The 19,541-nt window shown below is 50.3% G+C and overlaps 1 protein-coding gene across 1 annotated transcript in view; it reads right to left on the reverse strand.

The window, feature by feature from the left end:
• LOC142295878 (BTB/POZ domain-containing protein 9-like) overlaps positions 1 to 19,541 on the reverse strand; it is a 101,576-nt gene that overhangs the window by 8,767 nt on the left and 73,268 nt on the right. Inside the window, exon 9 of the mRNA XM_075338984.1 lies at positions 7,523 to 7,630. Within this exon, the coding sequence (XP_075195099.1) occupies positions 7,523 to 7,630 (108 nt within the window). The remainder of the gene's footprint in view (positions 1 to 7,522; positions 7,631 to 19,541) is intronic.

The raw sequence follows: 19,541 nt of genomic DNA on the forward strand, positions 1-19,541 counted from the left end.
CAGTAATATTCTTGTACATAGGGGCAGTATTATAGGATTATGTCCTGTATAAAGGGGCAGTATTATAGTAGTTATATTCTTGTACATAGAAGGCAGTATTATAGTAGTTATATTCTTGTACATAGGGGGCAGTATTATAGCAGTTATATTCTTGTATAAAGGGGCAGTATTATAGTAGTTATATTCTTGTACATAGGAGCAGTATTATAATAGTTATATTCTTGTATATAGGGGCAGTATTATAGTAGTTATATTCTTGTACATAGGGGCAGTATTATAGGATTATATCCTGTATAAAGGGGCAGTATTATAGTAGTTATATTCTTGTACATAGGGGGCAGTATTATAGCAGTTATATTCTTGTATATAGGGGCAGTATTATAGTAGTTATATTCTTGTACATAGGGGCAGTATTATAGCAGTTATATTCTTGTACATAGGGGGCAGTATTATAGGATTATATCCTGTATAAAGGGGCAGTATTATAGTAGTTATATTCTTGTATATAGGGGCAGTATTATAGTAGTTTTATTCTTGTACATAGGGGGCAGTATTATAGGATTATATCCTGTATAAAGGGGCAGTATTATAGTAGTTATATTCTTGTACATAGGGGGCAGTATTATAGTAGTTATATTCTTGTACATAGGGAGCAGTATTATAGTAGTTATATTCTTGTACATAGGGGCAGTATTATAGCAGTTATATTCTTGTACATAGGGGGCAGTATTATAGCAGTTATATTCTTGTATATAGGGGCAGTATTATAGTAGTTATATTCTTGTACATAGGAGCAGTATTATAGTAGTTATATTCTTGTACATAGGAGCAGTATTATAGTAGTTATATTCTTGTACATAGGACAGTATTATAGTAGTTATATTCTTGTACATAGGGGCAGTATTATAGTAGTTATATTCTTGTACATAGGGGCAGTATTATAGTAGTTATATTCTTGTAAATAGGGGCAGTATTATAGTAGTTATATTCTTGTACATAGGGGCAGTATTCTAGTAGTTATATTCTTGTAAATAGGGGAAGTATTATAGTAGTTATATTCTTTTAAATAGGGGAAGTATTATAGTAGTTATATTCTTGTACATAGGAGGCAGTATTATAGTAGTTATATTCTTGTACTTAGGAAGCAGTATTATAGTAGTTATATTCTTGTACATAAGGGTAGTATTGTAGTAGTTATATTCTTGTACATAGGGGCAGTATTATAGTAGTTATATTCTTGTATATAGGGGCAGTATTATAGTAGTTATATTCTTGTACATAGGGGCAGTATTATAGTAGTTATATTCTTGTATATAGGAGCAGTATTATAGTAGTTATATTCTTGTACATAGGGGGCAGTATTATAGTAGATTTTGTCTGTATGCACATGTATATGACAGGTGAGCTCCTGTTAGTGGGAATCCGCCATATTCTCTTTATCTGCAGTGGAACAATGCATTTCATTATTCCTGTTCTATTCTTGTACATAGGGGCAGTATTATAGTAGTTATATTCCTGTACATAGGGGCAGTATTATAGTAGTTATATTCTTGTACATAGGAGCAGTATTATAGTAGTTATATTCTTGTACATAGGAGCAGTATTATAGTAGTTATATACTTGTACATAGGGGCAGTATTATAGTAGTTATATTCTTGTACATAGGGGCAGTATTATAGTAGTTATATTCTTGTACATAGGGGCAGTATTATAGTAGTTATATACTTGTACATAGAGGCAGTATTATAGTAGTTATATTCTTGTACATAGGGGCAGTATTATAGTAGTTATATTCTTGTACATAAGGGCAGTATTATAGTAGTTATATTCTTGTACATAGAGGCAGTATTATAGTAGTTATATTCTTGTACATAGAGGCAGTATTATAGTAGTGATATTCTTGTACATAGAGGCAGTATTATAGTAGTTATATTCTTGTACATAGAGGCAGTATTATAGTAGTTATATTCTTGTACATAGGGGCAGTGTTATAGTGGTTATATTCTTGTATATAGGGGCAGTATTATAGTAGTTATATTCTTGTACATAGGGGGCAGTATTATAGTAGTTATATTCTTGTATATAGGGGCAGTATTATAGCAGTTATATTCTTGTACATAGGGGCAGTATTATAGTAGTTATATTCTTGTACATAGGGGGCAGTATTATAGTAGATTTTGTCTGTATACACATGTATAGGACAGGTGAACTCCTGTTAGTGGGAATCCGCCATATTCTCTTTATCTGCAGTGGAACAATGCATTTCATTATTCCCTGTGATTAGTTTTCTTTGTGCGTTGCGTCGTCTCCTGTCGTCGTCTGTGGCTCGGTATGTGGATTGTTGGTTGCGGTGATGTCGGTGACCTTTTGTCTGTAGCGCTTTATATGTTGTCAGTAATCAGCGCTGCCATATGGCACAAGGATCGGCTCAGTCTCCCGTCCGTCCTCGGTCAGATGTGGCCGCCTTCCTTCCCTGGATCTGCTATATACACTTTCTCCATGCTTGCGGTCAGTGAATCGTCTTCATATCCGGAGGCTGATCACCGCTGCTTCTCTCCGCACTTCTCAGAGCTGCTGCTTTGTTACAGTTGAATGTCGTCTCTGTGATCCTATATGTGGTAATGTGTCTCGGTATGTGGCGGATATGAAATGCTGCGGTATTTCCAGCACCATTTTTTGGTGGTGGAGCTGTGTACCTCCAGCGCTCGTCTCGCACACTCGCTCTGGCACCATTTTTCGGCGGTGGAGCAGCATACCTCCAACGCGCGTCTCGCACACTCGCTCTGGTACCATTTTTTTGGTGGTGGAGCTGTGTACCTGTAGCGCTCGTCTCACACACTCGCTCTGGCACCATTTGTTTGGTGGTGGAGCTGCGTACCTCCAGCACTTGTCTCGCACACTCGCTCTGGCACCATTCTTAGGCAGTGGAGCTGCGTATCTCCAGCGCGGGTCTCGCACACTCGCTCGGGCACCATTTTTCGGCGGTGGAGCAGCATACCTCCAACGCGCGTCTCGCACACTCGCTCTGGCACCATTTTTTTGGTGGTGGAGCTGTGTACCTGTAGCGCTCGTCTCGCACACTCGCTCTGGCACCATTTTTTTGGTGGTGGAGCTGCGTACCTCCAGCACTTGTCTCGCACACTCGCTCTGGCACCATTCTTAGGCAGTGGAGCTGCGTATCTCCAGCGCGGGTCTCGCACACTCGCTCGGGCACCATTTTTTGGTGGTGGAGCTGCGTACCTCTAGCGCTCGTCTCACACACTCGCTCGGGCACCATTTTTCGGCTGTGGAGCTGGGTACCTCCGGCGCTTGTCTCGCACACTCGCTCGGGTACCATTTTTCGGCTGTGGAGCTGGGTACCTCCGGCGCTCGTCTCGCACACTCGCTCGGGCACCATTTTTCGGCTGTGGAGCTGGGTACCTCCAGCGCTCATCTCGCACACTCGCTCGGGCACCATTTTTCGGCGTTCGGGCTGCATACCTGTTATTTGCTACGAGGGAAAGGTTATCCATGGAGCGGTCGGGTGTAATTACCGGACGCCTCACGCTATTTGCAGCTCAGACACTTGGTTTTTATAAGAGACATTAGTGCGATACGGGGGCACCGGCGCCAAAGAGAAAAATACACATCAGTGTTTGCCCTTTAAGAAGAAGAAAAGGAAAAGACGTCTTTACTGTCATCACAGGTGAAGGCGAAGAATAAATCTCCGCTCGGCATTTATAGGGATGACAGTGACATTGGCGCGGCCGCTAATTGGCCTCTATTAAGGCATTGGAGAGTCGGTAATGAACGTGGTGACGGCTTCTGCGGCTGACGCAGGACAGGACGGGCTGTCCGGGAGAGACGTGTTCACACTGGAGCCGGTTACAGCTCAGGAAGACAGCGAGAGGAATAACACGTCTCTGCGTCCACCCGCGGCCTGACGAGCGGCTCTACCCTGTCATGGCGGCGTCATCACATCCGGTGTAACCTTTACCTGCCGCAGCAGGAATCAGACTCTGTCTGATAAGAGCCGAGCGGAGCCGGGCACCCGGGAGAGGAACATGACACCTGAGATCGCCGGAGGGGCGAAAACGCCAAATGTGGCCCCCGACAGCGCCATGGCCAACAGCAAAGCAACCGTGCCAAGATTATCATCAACCTACATGGAGGCGATGAGGGGATATTACTGTACTGCCGGGGGCGGTCACCAAAACCCCGATCCTGCCGACGGGACGCATCCCAGACACGGAGCCCCGCCTATCAGCTGCGTGTACCCCTTTAATTGTTAGCGGTAACTAAAAGCACAGCACTGACACCTGCAGTCTACTGGGGGAACTGCACCCACAAAACAACAATAATAATTATAATAATATTTAAGAAATAACAAACGTAACAGGAATAATACTGAAAAAATATCAACAATCATAATCAATGAAATAATAATAAAGATAATAAGAATAATAAATAATAGTAATAATAATAACAACAATAACAATAGACCTACACGACTTTGTTGTCGCCATACAAAGAAAACTGAAAAATAAAACTGAAGAGTAAATCGGCACCTCAGGGTAACGGTCCGGGGACGCACCTCAGGGTAACGATCCGGGGACGCGCCTCAGGGTAACGGTCCGGGGACGCGCCTCAGGGTAACGATCCGGGGACGCGCCTCAGGGTAACGATCCGGGGACGCGCCTCAGGGTAACGATCCGGGGACGCGCCTCAGGGTAACGGTCCGGGGACGCGCCTCAGGGTAATGATCCGGGGACGCGCCTCAGGGTAAAGATCCGGGGACGCGCCTCAGGGTAACGATCCGGGGACGCGCCTCAGGGTAACGATCCGGGGACGTGCCTCAGGGTAACGGTCCGGGGACGCGCCTCAGGGTAACGATCCGGGGACGCGCCTCAGGGTAACGATCCGGGGACGTGCCTCAGGGTAACGGTCCGGGGACGCGCCTCAGGGTAACGGTCCGGGGACGCGCCTCAGGGTAACGATCCGGGGACGCGCCTCAGGGTAACGGTCCGGGGACGCGCCTCAGGGTAACGGTCCGGGGACGCGCCTCAGGGTAACGGTCCGGGGACGCGCCTCAGGGTAACGATCCGGGGACGCGCCTCAGGGTAACGATCCGGGGACGCGCCTCAGGGTAACGATCCGGGGACGCGCCTCAGGGTAACGATCCGGGGACGCGCCTCAGGGTAACGATCCGGGGACGCGCCTCAGGGTAACGATCCGGGGACGCGCCTCAGGGTAACGATCCGGGGACGCGCCTCAGGGTAACGATCCGGGGACGCGCCTCAGGGTAACGATCCGGGGACGCGCCTCAGGGTAACGATCCGGGGACGCGCCTCAGGGTAACGATCCGGGGACGCGCCTCAGGGTAACGATCCGGGGACGCGCCTCAGGGTAACGATCCGGGGACGCGCCTCAGGGTAACGATCCGGGGACGCGCCTCAAGGTAAGGATCCGGGGACGCGCCTCAGGGTAACGGTCCGGGGACGCGCCTCAGGGTAACGATCCGGGGACGCGCCTCAGGGTAACGATCCGGGGACGCGACTCAGGGTAACGATCCGGGGACGCGACTCAGGGTAACGATCCGGGGACGTGCCTCAGGGTATTGATCCGGGAAAGTGCCTCAGGGTAATGATCCGTGGACGAGCCTCAGGGTAATGATCCGGGGATGCGCCTCAGGGTAATGATCTGGGGACGTACCTCAGGGTAATGATCTGGGAAAGTGCCTCAGGGTAATGATCCGGGGACGTGACTCAGGGTAACGATCCGGGGACGTGCCTCAGGGTATTGATCCGGGAAAGTGCCTCAGGGTAATGATCCGGAGATGCGCCTCAGGGTAATGATCTGGGGACGTGCCTCAGGGTAATGATCTGGGAAAGTGCCTCAGGGTAATGATCCGGGGACGTGCCTCAGGGTAATGATCTGGGGACGTACCTCAGGGTAATGATCTGGGAAAGTGCCTCAGGGTAATGATCTGGGGACGTGCCTCAGGGTAATGATCCGGGGACGCGCCTCAGGGTAATGATCTGGGGACGTACCTCAGGGTAATGATCTGGGAAAGTGCCTCAGGGTAATGATCCGGGGACGTGCCTCAGGGTAATGATCCGGGGACGTGCCTCAGGGTAATGATCTGGGGACGTGCCTCAGGGTAATGATCTGGGGACGTGCCTCAGGGTAATGATCCGGTGATGCGCCTCAGGGTAATGATCCGGGGACGCGCCTCAGGGTAATGATCCGGGGACGCGCCTCAGGGTAACGATCCGGGGACGCGCCTCAGGGTAATCATCCGGGGATGCGCCTCAGGGTAATCATCCGGGGACGCGCCTCAGGGTAATCATCCGGGGATGCGCCTCAGGGTAATGATCAGGGGACGCGCCTCAGGGTAATGATCTGGGGACGTGCCTCAGGGTAATGATCTTGGGACGTGCTTCAGGGTAATGATCTGGGGACGTACCTCAGGGTAATGATCTGGGGACGTGCCTCAGGGTAATGATCTTGGGACGTGCTTCAGGGTAATGATCTGGGGACGTGCCTCAGGGTAATGATCTGGGGATGCGCCTCAGGGTAATGATCCGGGGATGCGCCTCAGGGTAATGATCCGGGGACGTGCCTCAGGGTAATGATCCGGGGATGCGCCTCAGGGTAATGATCTGGGGACGTGCCTCAGGGTAATGATCCGGGGACGTGCCTCAGGGTAATGATCTGGGGACGTGCCTCAGGGTAATTGATCTGGGGACGTGCCTCAGGGTAATGATCCGGGGACACGCCTCAGGGTAATGATCTGGGAAAGTGCCTCAGGGTAATTGATCTGGGGACGTGCCTCAGGGTAATGATCCGGGGACGTGCCTCAGGGTAATGATCTGGGGACGTACCTCAGGGTAATTGATCTGGGGACGTACCTCAGGGTAATTGATCTGGGGACGTGCCTCAGGGTAATGATCCGGGGACGTACCTCAGGGTAATTGATCTGGGGACGTGCCTCAGGGTAATGATCCGGGGACGTGCCTCAGGGTAATGATCTGGGGACGTGCCTCAGGGTAATGATCTGGGGACGTGCCTCAGGGTAACGATCCGAGGACGTGCCTCAGGGTAACGATCTGGTAAAGTGCCTCAGGGTAATTGATCTGGGGACGTGCCTCAGGGTAACGATCTGGTAAAGTGCCTCAGGGTAATTGATCTGGGGACGTGCCTCAGGGTAATGATCTGGGAAAGTGCCTCAGGGTAATTGATCTGGGGACGTACCTCAGGGTAATGATCCGGGGACGTGCCTCAGGGTAATGATCTGGGGACGTGCCTCAGGGTAATGATCCGGGAAAGTGCCTCAGGGTAATGATCTGGGGACGTACCTCAGGGTAATGATCTGGGGACGTGCCTCAGGGTAATGATCCGGGGACGCGCCTCAGGGTAATGATCTGGGGACGTGCCTCAGGGTAATGATCCGGGGACGCGCCTCAGGGTAATGATCCGGGGACGCGCCTCAGGGTAATGATCTGGGGACGCGCCTCAGGGTAATGATCCGGATGGCACTTACCTGCAGGGCACCTTGGTGCGATCGGCCACCATCGTCCATTGCTGCTGGTTTTTGGACACCTCGATGTAGTAGCTGTAACTTCGGTCATCACAATCCCACAGTAATAACCTAAGAAATAAAGATGGCGCCGATTAGTCAGTCGCTGAAGTGGACGCAGGTTTTTCTGCAGATTCATGTGCACCACCGACAACTGGAAACCAGTGATGCCGCTGACAACCACCGACAACTGGAAACCAGTGATGCAGCTGACAACCACCGACAACTGGAAACCAGTGATGCCGCTGACAACCACCGACAACTGGAAACCAGTGATGCAGCTGACAACCATCGACAACTGGAAACCAGTGATGCAGCTGACAACCACCGACAACTGGAAACCAGTGATGCAGCTGACAACCACCGACATCTGGAAACCAGTGATGCAGCTGACAACCACCGACAACTGGAAACCAGTGATGCAGCTGACAACCACCGACAACTGGAAACCAGTGATGCAGCTGACAACCACCGACAACTGGAAACCAGTGATGCAGCTGACAACCACCGACATCTGGAAACCAGTGATGCATCTGACAACCACCGACATCTGGAAACCAGTGATGCAGCTGACAACCACCGACAACTGGAAACCAGTGATGCAGCTGACAACCACCGACAACTGGAAACCAGTGATGCAGATGACAACCACCGACATCTGGAAACCAGTGATGCAGCTGACAACCACCGACATCTGGAAACCAGTGATGCAGCTGACAACCACCGACATCTGGAAACCAGTGATGCAGCTGACAACCACCGACAACTGGAAACCAGTGATGCAGATGACAACCACCGACAACTGGAAACCAGTGATGCAGATGACAACCACCGACAACTGGAAACCAGTGATGCAGCTGACAACCACCGACATCTGGAAACCAGTGATGCAGCTGACAACCACCGACATCTGGAAACCAGTGATGCAGCTGACAACCACCGACATCTGGAAACCAGTGATGCAGCTGACAACCACCGACATCTGGAAACCAGTGATGCAGCTGACAACCACCGACATCTGGAAACCAGTGATGCAGCTGACAACCACCGACAACTGGAAACCAGTGATGCAGCTGACAACCACCGACATCTGGAAACCAGTGATGCAGCTGACAACCACCTGTAGCAGCGGCACCCGTCACATCCGGCACGGCCCACTATCAGCAGCACTTCCTAAAGTAACATCCGACAACCCCTGCAAATAACCCCAAACCATAGCTACTTCTGTAACATTGTCACCCGGCCGGGTCACTCCATTATTATCCGGCTCGATGCTGTATGTGCTCCGGCAGACAGATCCCGTCTGTGCACATATGTAGGATCAGTGACCCCCGCAGAGCTGGTGATGATCCCTCTCCTCTGATATCTCCTGGCTGCTGTACTCCTGTCCCCGTCGGTCCCGTTTGTGCACACATGTAGGGTCGGTGACCCCCGCGGAGCTAGTGATGATCCCTCTCCTCTGATATCTCCCGCCTGCTGTACTCCTGTCCCCGTCAGTCCCGTCTGTGCACGTATGTAGGGTCGGTGACCCCCGCGGAGCTGGTGATGATCCCTCTCCTCTGATATCTCCTGCCTGCTGTACTCCTGTCCCCATCGGTCCCGTCTGTGCACGTATGTAGGGTCGGTGACCCCCGCGGAGCTGGTGATGATCCCTCTCCTCTGATATCTCCTGCCTGCTGTACTCCTGTCCCCGTCGGTCCCGTCTGTGCACGTATGTAGGGTCGGTGACCCCCGTGGATCTGGTGATGATCCCTCTCCTCTGATATCTCCTGCCTGCTGTACTCCTGTCCCCATCGGTCCCGTTTGTGCACACATGTAGGGTCGGTGACCCCCGTGGAGCTGGTGATGATCCCTCTCCTCTGATATCTCCTGGCTGCTGTACTCCTGTCCCCGTCGGTCCCGTTTGTGCACACATGTAGGGTCGGTGACCCCCGCGGAGCTGGTGATGACCCCCCTCCTCTGATATCTCCCGCCTGCTGTACTCCTGTCCCCGTCGGTCCCATCATTCTCATCTATCCGCGGTTTCCTGACTCTTTCCATAGTCTGTGCCGGTACCAAGGCGTAAAGACGAGGACGGGATAATATGTAAATGACGCTGCAGCTAATGATTCTCGCTGATGAGATTCCTTTGATCACTGGATCGACCGTACGGCGCCAGACTCGGGTCTTTAAAGAGAAAGCTGGGGGAAGAGCAGCAGCAGATGCACAATGCGCCGGTCGCAGCTTCCCGCCGTCTGATTAGAAGGACACCGCTCGTCGCACGCACTGACGAGATCGCTGCCAAGTAGCATTAAAGCCGCTTTGTGAGCGTTCAGTCCGCGCTCTGATCTCACATTAAAGGCAGCAGCTTGTCACCACAGCACGGGGCCGCAGCAGCAGCGCAGCCGCCATATGTGTCTGCACTATTAATGTGTGACCTCCCGGGGCCACCGGAAGCAATGTAACAACACATGAAGGAAGATTTACAGCCACAAAGTGCCGCAATCCACCGCTGTGTAAATAAACCGCGCCCGAGTTACCGCTGGTGATAGTGGAAACGGTGAGTGACGGGGAAAGTGTCACTGAGGGGTTATCACCACAGAAGGTCCACGATGTGAGGAAATAGCGCAAACATGTGCAAATACCAGAATCACAGCGTACAGAGAAAAGTGGGCGGCATAAATGGCGGTGGCAGGATGAATGGGGGTAGGCGAGGCGGAGGTAGGCGGGATGGTTATGAGTGGGATGACGGTGGGCAGGATAGTGGTGGGCAGGATGGAGACTGGTGAAATGGTGGTGGGCAGGATAGTGGTGGGTGGGATCGTGGTAGACAAACGGTAGTGGCCAGGATAGTGGCGGGTGGGATGGATGGTGGGTGGGATCGTGGTAGACAGGATGGTAGTGGGCGGGATCGTGGTGGGCAGGATCCTTGTGGGTGGGATCCCAGGATCCTAGTGGGCAGGACAGTAGTGAGCAGGTATGGTCTTTATGTGTCATTATAGAGCAGCACTGAGGGGAGCACCTGAGAAATCAGCTCTGGGAGCAAGATAAAACACTAAAGCTGAAGCCACAGAATGGAGGACAGTATGCAGCAGTGCTGAGCAGCGACTGTGAATATGTGGCGAGATAAAACACCTACTAGAAAGCAGCAAAGTGGAGGCTAGAACATAGCAGGACTGAGCAGTGTAGCTGTGAATCCAGCACTAAGGTGAGAGACTACTGGAAAGTTACAGCATGGTGGACAGTAAACAGCAGGATTGAGCAGTGTAGCTGTGAATCCAGCACTAAGGTGAGAGACTACTGGAAAGTTACAGCATGGTGGACAGTAAACAGCAGGATTGAGCAGTGTAGCTGTGAATCCAGCACTAAGGTGAGAGACTACTGGAAAGTTACAGCATGGTGGACATTAAACAGCAGGACTGAGCAGTGTAGCTGTGAATCCAGCTCCGAACGCGATAAACACTGAATAGAGAGATGCAGCATGCTCTGCCTCGTTGCACGTCTCACCCCGATCCTGCCTGCTACTCTCACTTCTTACTCCGGAGACTTCAATAGGCAGCTAGAATTTACTCTCTGTCATCTGAGCGAAGAAGAGGTGGCTCATAAGTGGAGAAAGAAGCAGATTTCTCTGATAAGACAGATTACAAAGATTCTTATATTCACTTTTACTTTTGAGTGTAAAGTTTGCAGGAATCCCATCGAGATCACATTGAGATGCAATAGACAGGTATAGGCTGTTGCATGCAGCAGGGTCCTCCTGAATTGACACCGTTCAATGCTTTTAATTCTTTATTTACAGACATTTTTATATAAAAATCATTTATACAATAGGATTTCAATAAAAATGCTCAATTTGTGCTCTACAGCCTCATTGTCCCATAGTATAAAGGACAGCTCAGAAGACTGCTCAGGAGCAGAGCGGTAAGAGTCCCGGAGCAGAGAGGTAAGAGTCCCGGAGCAGAGAGGTAAGAGTCCCGGAGCAGAGAGGTAAGAGTCCCGGAGCAGAGAGGTAAGAGTCCCGGAGCAGAGAGGTAAGAGTCCCGGAGCAGAGAGGTAAGAGTCACGGAGCGGAGAGGTAAGAGTCACGGAGCGGAGAGGTAAGAGTCACGGAGCGGAGAGGTAAGAGTCACGGAGCGGAGAGGTAAGAGTCACGGAGCGGAGAGGTAAGAGTCACGGAGCAGAGAGGTAAGAGTCACGGAGCAGAGAGGTAAGAGTCACGGAGCAGAGAGGTAAGAGTCACGGAGCAGAGAGGTAAGAGTCACGGAGCAGAGAGGTAAGAGTCACGAAGCAGAGAGGTAAGAGTCACGGAGCGGAGAGGTAAGAGTCACGGAGCAGAGAGGTAAGAGTCACGGAGCAGAGAGGTAAGAGTCACGGAGCAGAGAGGTAAGAGTCACGGAGCAGAGAGGTAAGAGTCACGGAGCGGAGAGGTAAGAGTCACGGAGCGGAGAGGTAAGAGTCACGGAGCGGAGAGGTAAGAGTCACGGAGCAGAGAGGTAAGAGTCACGGAGCAGAGAGGTAAGAGTCACGGAGCAGAGAGGTAAGAGTCACGGAGCAGAGAGGTAAGAGTCACGGAGCAGAGAGGTAAGAGTCACGGAGCAGAGAGGTAAGAGTCACGGAGCAGAGAGGTAAGAGTGACGGAGCAGAGAGGTAAGAGTCACGGAGCAGAGAGGTAAGAGTCACGGAGCGGAGATGAAAGAGTCACGGAGCGGAGAGGTAAAAGTCACGGAGCGGAGAGGTAAGAGTCACGGAGCGGAGAGGTAAGAGTCACGGAGCGGAGAGGTAAGAGTCACGGAGCAGAGAGGTAAGAGTCACGGAGCGGAGAGGTAAGAGTCACAGAGCAGAGAGGTAAGAGTCACGGAGCAGAGAGGTAAGAGTCACGGAGCAGAGAGGTAAGAGTCACGGAGCAGAGAGGTAAGAGTCACGGAGCAGAGAGGTAAGAGTCACGGAGCAGAGAGGTAAGAGTCACGGAGAAGAGAGGTAAGAGTCACGGAGCAGAGAGGTAAGAGTCACGGAGCAGAGAGGTAAGAGTTACGGAGCAGAGAGGTAAGAGTCACGGAGAAGAGAGGTAAGAGTCACGGAGCAGAGAGGTAAGAGTCACGGAGCAGAGAGTGACATGGCGTCAGATCATGGGTCAGCGATGAATAGAGGAGGTAGAGCGGAGGTCAGACGAGCGCCCCGAGTTCAGAACCGCGGTCTTGTCTGCGGCCGAGCCCGTCACCGTTCTCTCCAGTGAACAGATGCAGAGGACATCCCTCCATTGTGCAAAATTGCCTCCCTCCATTCCCATCCTTCATTCCTGTGATGGCACAATGGACGCCGGGGCCGACCGGCTGCATCAATAAACCCCGGCTACAAGTGTAGAGTGCACAATGTTTCCGAGCTAGGGGCGTTTGCAATATTGAAAACGATTTTTTCTCCCCGAGCACCGGAGCGCAGCACTCGCCACCGATCAGCACTCGTCCGGTGCAGGATGGCGTACTGTCCATAGAGTTTAGTGTAAAACTTTGTGTGATCGTAGGAGGCGAGATGTGAAGGTCTGCGGGGAGCGACATGTTTAACCGCCGAGTGAATTTATTCTGCGTAAGCTTCGTCCCGGCCAAGATTCTGCCAGTTATCTCCATGAATATTCAGAAAGTCACATTAGACAGAAGGGCCAAGTGCTGCGGTGCGATCTCTAATCCTTCACAATATATTCCGCACAAGCCAAAGTCTGGAGGGAATTGATGAGGATGGACGAAACGTCACTCATAAATAAACCGGCAGATATATATATACAGTGTGTGCGGGGCCCAGTGCCTCCATATAACAGTGATATAGGAAGCGGTCACAGAACCACCCACGGCACTGAAGGTACTGAGCAAAAGTGTCCCAGTAATTACTGCCAATCAGTAATAAGAAGGATTCTCACAGCTCCACCAATAAGACGAAAGCTCCGCCCTTTGGAATACGAGATGTTGTCATTTTTACACCCACATTACTTTAGGTACTGGGTATGGATGCAGAATAGTCAAAGGCTCAACCGTATAACCAATAATGAGTAACAAGAGGCTGTCACCGCCCCACCTATATTACTAAAGTTACTTAGTAGAAGTTAAAGTGTAATGTAAGCCTTAACCTTGTAATTACATTTATTACTGCGTAATATGACAGGCTCTCACTGCCCAATAATGTACTAGTGTCAATAAGTAATGGTAAGTTATGACACCCACCCATGTTACTAAAGTTACTAGTATCAATAAGTAATGGTAAGTTGTCACATCCACCCATGTTACTAAAGTTACTAGTATCAATAAGTAATGGTAACTTGTCACACCCATCCATGTTACTGTTACTAGTGTCAATAAGTAATAAGTTATGACACCCACCCATGTTACTAAAGTTACTCGTGTCAATAAATAATGGTAAGTTGTTACACCCACCCACGTTACTTAAGTTACTAGTTTAAATAAGTAATAGTAAGCTCTAACACTGACCCATGTTACTAAAATTACTACTGTCAATAAGTAATGGTAAGTTATGACACCCACCCATGTTACTAAAGTTACTCGTGTCAATAAATAATGGTAAGTTGTTACACCCACCCACGTTACTTAAGTTACTAGTTTAAATAAGTAATAGTAAGCTCTAACACTGACCCATGTTACTAAAATTACTACTGTCAATAAGTAATGGTAAGTTATGACACCCACCCATGTTACTAAAGTTACTAGTGTCAATAAAGTAATGGTAAGCTGTCACACCCACCCATGTTACTAAAGTAACTACTTTCAATAAGTAATGGTAAGTTATGACACCCACCCATGTTATTAAAGTTACTAATGTCAATAAGTAATGGTAAATTGTCACACCCACCCATGTTACTAAAGTTACTAGTGCCAATAAGTAATGGTACGTTATGACACCCACTCATGTTACTAAAGTTACTAGTGTCAATAAGTAATGGTAAGCTTTCACACCCACCCATGTTACTAAAGTTACTTAGCAGAGGAATAAGACCTGTTTTCTTTCCATCCATGTAATTAATATTAGCAAAGTCTTAAATTTAATACTAAGTAATATGCCCCAACAATGTACTAGTGTCAATAAGTAATGGTAAGTTGTCACACCCACCCATGTTCCTAAAGTTACTTAGTAGAGATGGAAGAGCTGTCAAAAGTCCATCCTATGTAATTAGAATGATTAGTAGTGATTTGACATGTAATTAAGTCACACATTACTAACGATGATGAATAGAGACAAAGAGCCGACAACCCCAAGTTATGAGTTTTGCTTTGAAGTTATTAATTCCAATATATCTAAAGAGCAATAAATATTGATAAGAGGTTGTCACAGTCCCAGATATATTTCTAATGTTACTCAGCAAAGATGCAAGACTTGCCATCCATGTTATTAGGATCCTACTACCTGCAATGTGACAGATTATTACAATCCCATCTACAATAAATTCAAAAGTCACTGATCAGAGATGAGATGAGACCGTTGTTATGTAATTAGTCAATAGTGAACAGGATGAGAGGTTGTCAAAGTCCACCTCAGGATACTAAAGTAACTAAGCAGAAATGAGATGAGACCGTTCACTGTTGACTAATTACATAAGAACGGTCTCATCTCATTTCTGCTTAGTTACTTTAGTATTCTGAGGTGGACCTTGACGACCTCTCATCCTGTTCACTAATTACATAAGAAAGGCTCATCTCATCTGTACTCAGTAACTTTAGTATCCTGAGGTGGACTTTGACAACCTCTCATCCTGTTCACTGTTCACTAATTACATAAGAACAGGATGAGAGGTTGTCAAAGTCCACCTCAGGATACTAAAGTTACTGAGTACAGATGAGATGAGCCTTTCTTATGTAATGTCACAACTCCATCTATAATAAAGTAAAAAAAATCTGAAAATGTGCCCCGTCTGACAATCTGGCATTATTCAGCACGGATCTATTACTGATAGCGAAAAGCGTATAAGATAAATTACTGTATAAAAATAAAATACAACAGAAAATAACACAAACAATAGCAAAGTGAGATAAATCATAGTTGTTTTCTCTTGTTGTCGGCCGCGGTCTCCAGAGACATCACTTCATACAATCCTCTCATTTACACGTCTCCGGGGCGGGGGGGGGTCTGTACAATTATGTAACAAGCCGGGAGGTGCTGAAGCAGAACCTTTCCATATGCATCAGGATGTAGCAGAGCCGAGCGCCCCCGCACACCCTCATGTTTACACCGTGACACCACACCGGCTCTGGCCGCGCTAATGAGACCACCAATTAATGTCAATTACAGCGACAGCGGCCACTGAGCACAGGAGCCTATAGGGGGAGCGAGGATGAGGAGGAAGAGAGGAAGAGAAGGACGAGGAAAAAGAGCAAGAGAGGAAGAGAAGGACGAGGAAAAAGAGCAAGAGAGGAAGAGGACGACGACGAGGAGGAGGACGACGAGGAGGAGGATGAGGAGGAGGACGAGGAGGAGGACGAGGAGGAGGACGAGGACGAGGAGGAGGACGAGGACGAGGAGGAGGAGGAGGACGAGGACGACGAGGAGGAGGACGAGGAAGAGGACGAGGAGGAGGACGACGAGGAGGACGACGAGGAGGAGGACGACGAGGACGAGGAGGAGGAAGAGGGGGAGGAGGAAGAGGAGGAGGAGGAGGAGGAGGAGGAAGAGGAGGAGGAGGAAGAGGAGGAGGAGGAAGAGGAGGAGGAGGAAGAGGAGGAGGAGGAGGAAGAGGAAGAGGAGGAGGATGAGGACGAGGAGGAGGAAGAGGACGAGGGCAAGGAAGAGGAGCAGGAGGAGGAAGAGGAGAAAGAGGACGAGGAGAAGGAGGAAGAGGAGGAGGAGGAAGAGGAGGAGGAGGAAGAGGAGGAGGAGGAAGAGGAGGAGGAGGAGGAGGAAGAGGAGGAGGAAGAGGAGGAGGAGGAGGAAGAGGAGGAGGAGGAAGAGGAGGAGGAGGAGGAGGAGGAGGAGGAGGAGGAAGAGGAGGAGGAGGAGGAGGAAGAGGAGGAGGAAGAGGAGGAGGAGGAGGAGGAAGAGGAGGAGGAAGAGGAGGAGGAGGAGGAAGAGGAGGAGGAGGAGGAGGAAGAGGAGGAGGAGGAAGAGGAGGAGGAGGAGGAAGAGGAGGAGGAGGAAGAGGAGGAGGAGGAAGAGGAGGAGGAGGAAGAGGAGGAGGAGGAAGAGGAGGAGGAGGAAGAGGAGGAGGAGGAAGAGGAGGAGGAAGAGGAGGAAGAGGAGGAGGAGGAAGAGGAGGAGGAGGAAGAGGAGGAGGAGGAGGAGGAGGAGGAAGAGGAGGAGGAGGAGGAAGAGGAGGAGGAGGAGGAGGAGGAGGAGGAGGAGGAAGAGGAGGAGGAGGAAGAGGAAGAGGAGGACGATGAGGATGACGACGATGAGGATGACGACGAGGAGGACGAGGAGCAAGAAGAACAGGAAGAAGAACAGGAAGAAGAAGAGGACGAGGAGGAGGAGGAAGAGGAGGAGGAAGAGGAGGAGGACGAGGAGGAGGACGAGGAGGAGGACGAGGAGGAGGACGAGGAGGAGGACGAGGAGGAGGACGAGGAGGAGGACGAGGAAGACGAGGAGGAGGAGGAAGAAGAAGAGGATGAGGAGGAGGAGGAGGAAGAGGAGGAGGACGAGGAGGAGGACGAGGAAGAGGACGAGGAAGAGGAGGAGGAGGAGGAAGAAGAAGAGGATGAGGAGGAAGAGGAGGAGGAATAGGAGGACGAGGAGGAAGAAGAAGAGTAAGAAGAAGAGGACGAGGAGGAGGAAGAGGACGAGGAGGACAAGGAGAGAGCGGAGGACGACAAGGAAGGGGAGGAAAAGGAGGGGGAGGAAAAGGAGGAAGAGGAGGGGGAAGAGGAGGGGAAAGAGGAGGGGAAAGAGGAGGGGGAAAGAGGAGGGGGGAAGAGGAGGGGGGAAGAGGAGGGGGGAAGAGGAGGGGGGAAGAGGAGGGGGGAAGAGGAGGGGGGAAGAGGAGGGGGGAAGAGGAGGGGGGAAGAGGAGGGGGGAAGAGGAGGGGGGAAGAGGAGGGGGGAAGAGGAGGGGGGAAGAGGAGGGGGGGGAAGAGGAGGGGGGGAAGAGGAGGGGGGGAAGAGGGGGGGGAAGAGGAGGGGGGAAGAGGAGGGGGGGAAGAGGAGGGGGGAAGAGGAGGGGGGAAGAGGAGGGGGGAAGAGGAGGGGGGAAGAGGAGGGGGGAAGAGGAGGGGGGAAGAGGAGGGGGGAAGAGGAGGGGGGAAGAGGAGGGGGGAAGAGGAGGGTGGAAGAGGAGGGTGGAAGAGGAGGGTGGAAGAGGAGGATGGAAGAGGAGGGGGGAAGAGGAGGGGGGAAGAGGAGGGGGGAGAGGAGGGGGGAGAAAGGAGAGGAAGGGGAGGACGAGGAGGACGGGGAGGACAGGGAGGAAGAGCAAGAGAGGAAGCAACAAGGCAAAACACCGGGGGGAGAAGAGTCAGTGACTGAATGTTGTGCTGATCCCAGGATACAACATGCAGTCCTATGTAACACCACAGTGATATCTCTGAGTACAGATAATGTAGTAGATGTCACCTGCAGTCCTATGTAACACCACAGATAACACAGTGATATCTCTGAGTACAGATAATGTAGTAATGTCACCTGCAGTCCTATGTAACACCACAGATAACACAGTGATATCTGAGTACAGATAATGGAGTAGATGTCACCTGCAGTCCTATGTAACACCACAGATAACACAGTGGTATCTCTGAGTACAGATAATGTAGTAGATGTCACCTGCAGTCCTATGTAACACCACAGATAACACAGTGATATCTGAGTACAGATAATGTAGTAGATGTCACCTGCAGTCCTATGTAACACCACAGATAACAGCGATATCTGAGTACAGATAATGTAGTAGATGTCACCTGCAGTCCTATGTAACACCACAGATGACAGTGATAATTCTCGGATTACATATAATGTAGTGGATGTCACCTGCAGTCCTATGTAACGCCTGACTACAGAGGTTAGTGACCCCCTCGGCAGCTCTGGATGCCTGGCTGTGCCGGGTCCGGGTTTCGTTCTCCGCCATTATCTGCTGGAGCGTTCCACAACACTGAGCTATAAAGTACGAGTGATATAAATCCCGCTATTTCCATTCATTATAGTGGCACGTTTTATCCCCGGGATTGGCGGAGTCGGAGCAGCGTTTTATGCGGCCACTTATCCCGGGGAGCAGCGTTCTGTAAGTGCTTGCTGTCCGCCGGCCGCGGATAATGGACACGTCCTGCACTAAATCTCCGGTAAAAGGAGATTTCAGGAGCGTCGGACCTTCTGCGGCAGATGTGCGCGGCCCAGAGTCACGTGACCGGCGGCCGCCATCATTACAGGCCGGCGATTATAGAGGTTATTACATTATTATTACGGTATACCCGGGACGGGCGGTTACCTAATATCTGGTAATTATAACACACCGGCCGGTGATTATACAGTGGCCGCACATTCCACCATTACCGCACAATTAACCCCTTCCTGACACAGATCATTTGCATTTTTGCGCTTTTCTATGTTCCTCTCCTATTTCCAGTCGTTTCTGGCGCACTTGCGGCGATTGTGATTTCGATTTTTTTTCCCTGTAACTCATTCACCTCAATGGTTAATTTTTTATCTTACAGGTTTCATTTTTATTTTGTTTTTAGTTTATTATTATTGGGGAACAAAGAGTGAATTTTTTATTTTTCATATTTTTAAAACGTTTTTTCTTCTTTTTAATAACATTTTTCAGTCCTGATGAAGCCGCGATTGTCTGATCCTTTGTCCTCGTGGGGGGCGATGGGCACAAGGATTGTTATTGGGACCAAAAACATATCGCCACCAGCAGTGACTGACAGCAGCATTTAACAGGTTAATCAGCAGTGGCTGGCGCTCACTGTGGTCGCGGCTGTGTACACAGCTCCACGCACCCGCAACGGACATGATGGACATAAACACCAGACGTCAGGAGGAGGTTATCCCACCGCCAGCGCCGGATATCACACCGCACAGCAGAATTC

Source organism: Anomaloglossus baeobatrachus, chromosome 3, assembly GCF_048569485.1.
Source record: "Anomaloglossus baeobatrachus isolate aAnoBae1 chromosome 3, aAnoBae1.hap1, whole genome shotgun sequence".
NCBI classification, from domain to species: Eukaryota; Metazoa; Chordata; class Amphibia; order Anura; family Aromobatidae; genus Anomaloglossus; species Anomaloglossus baeobatrachus.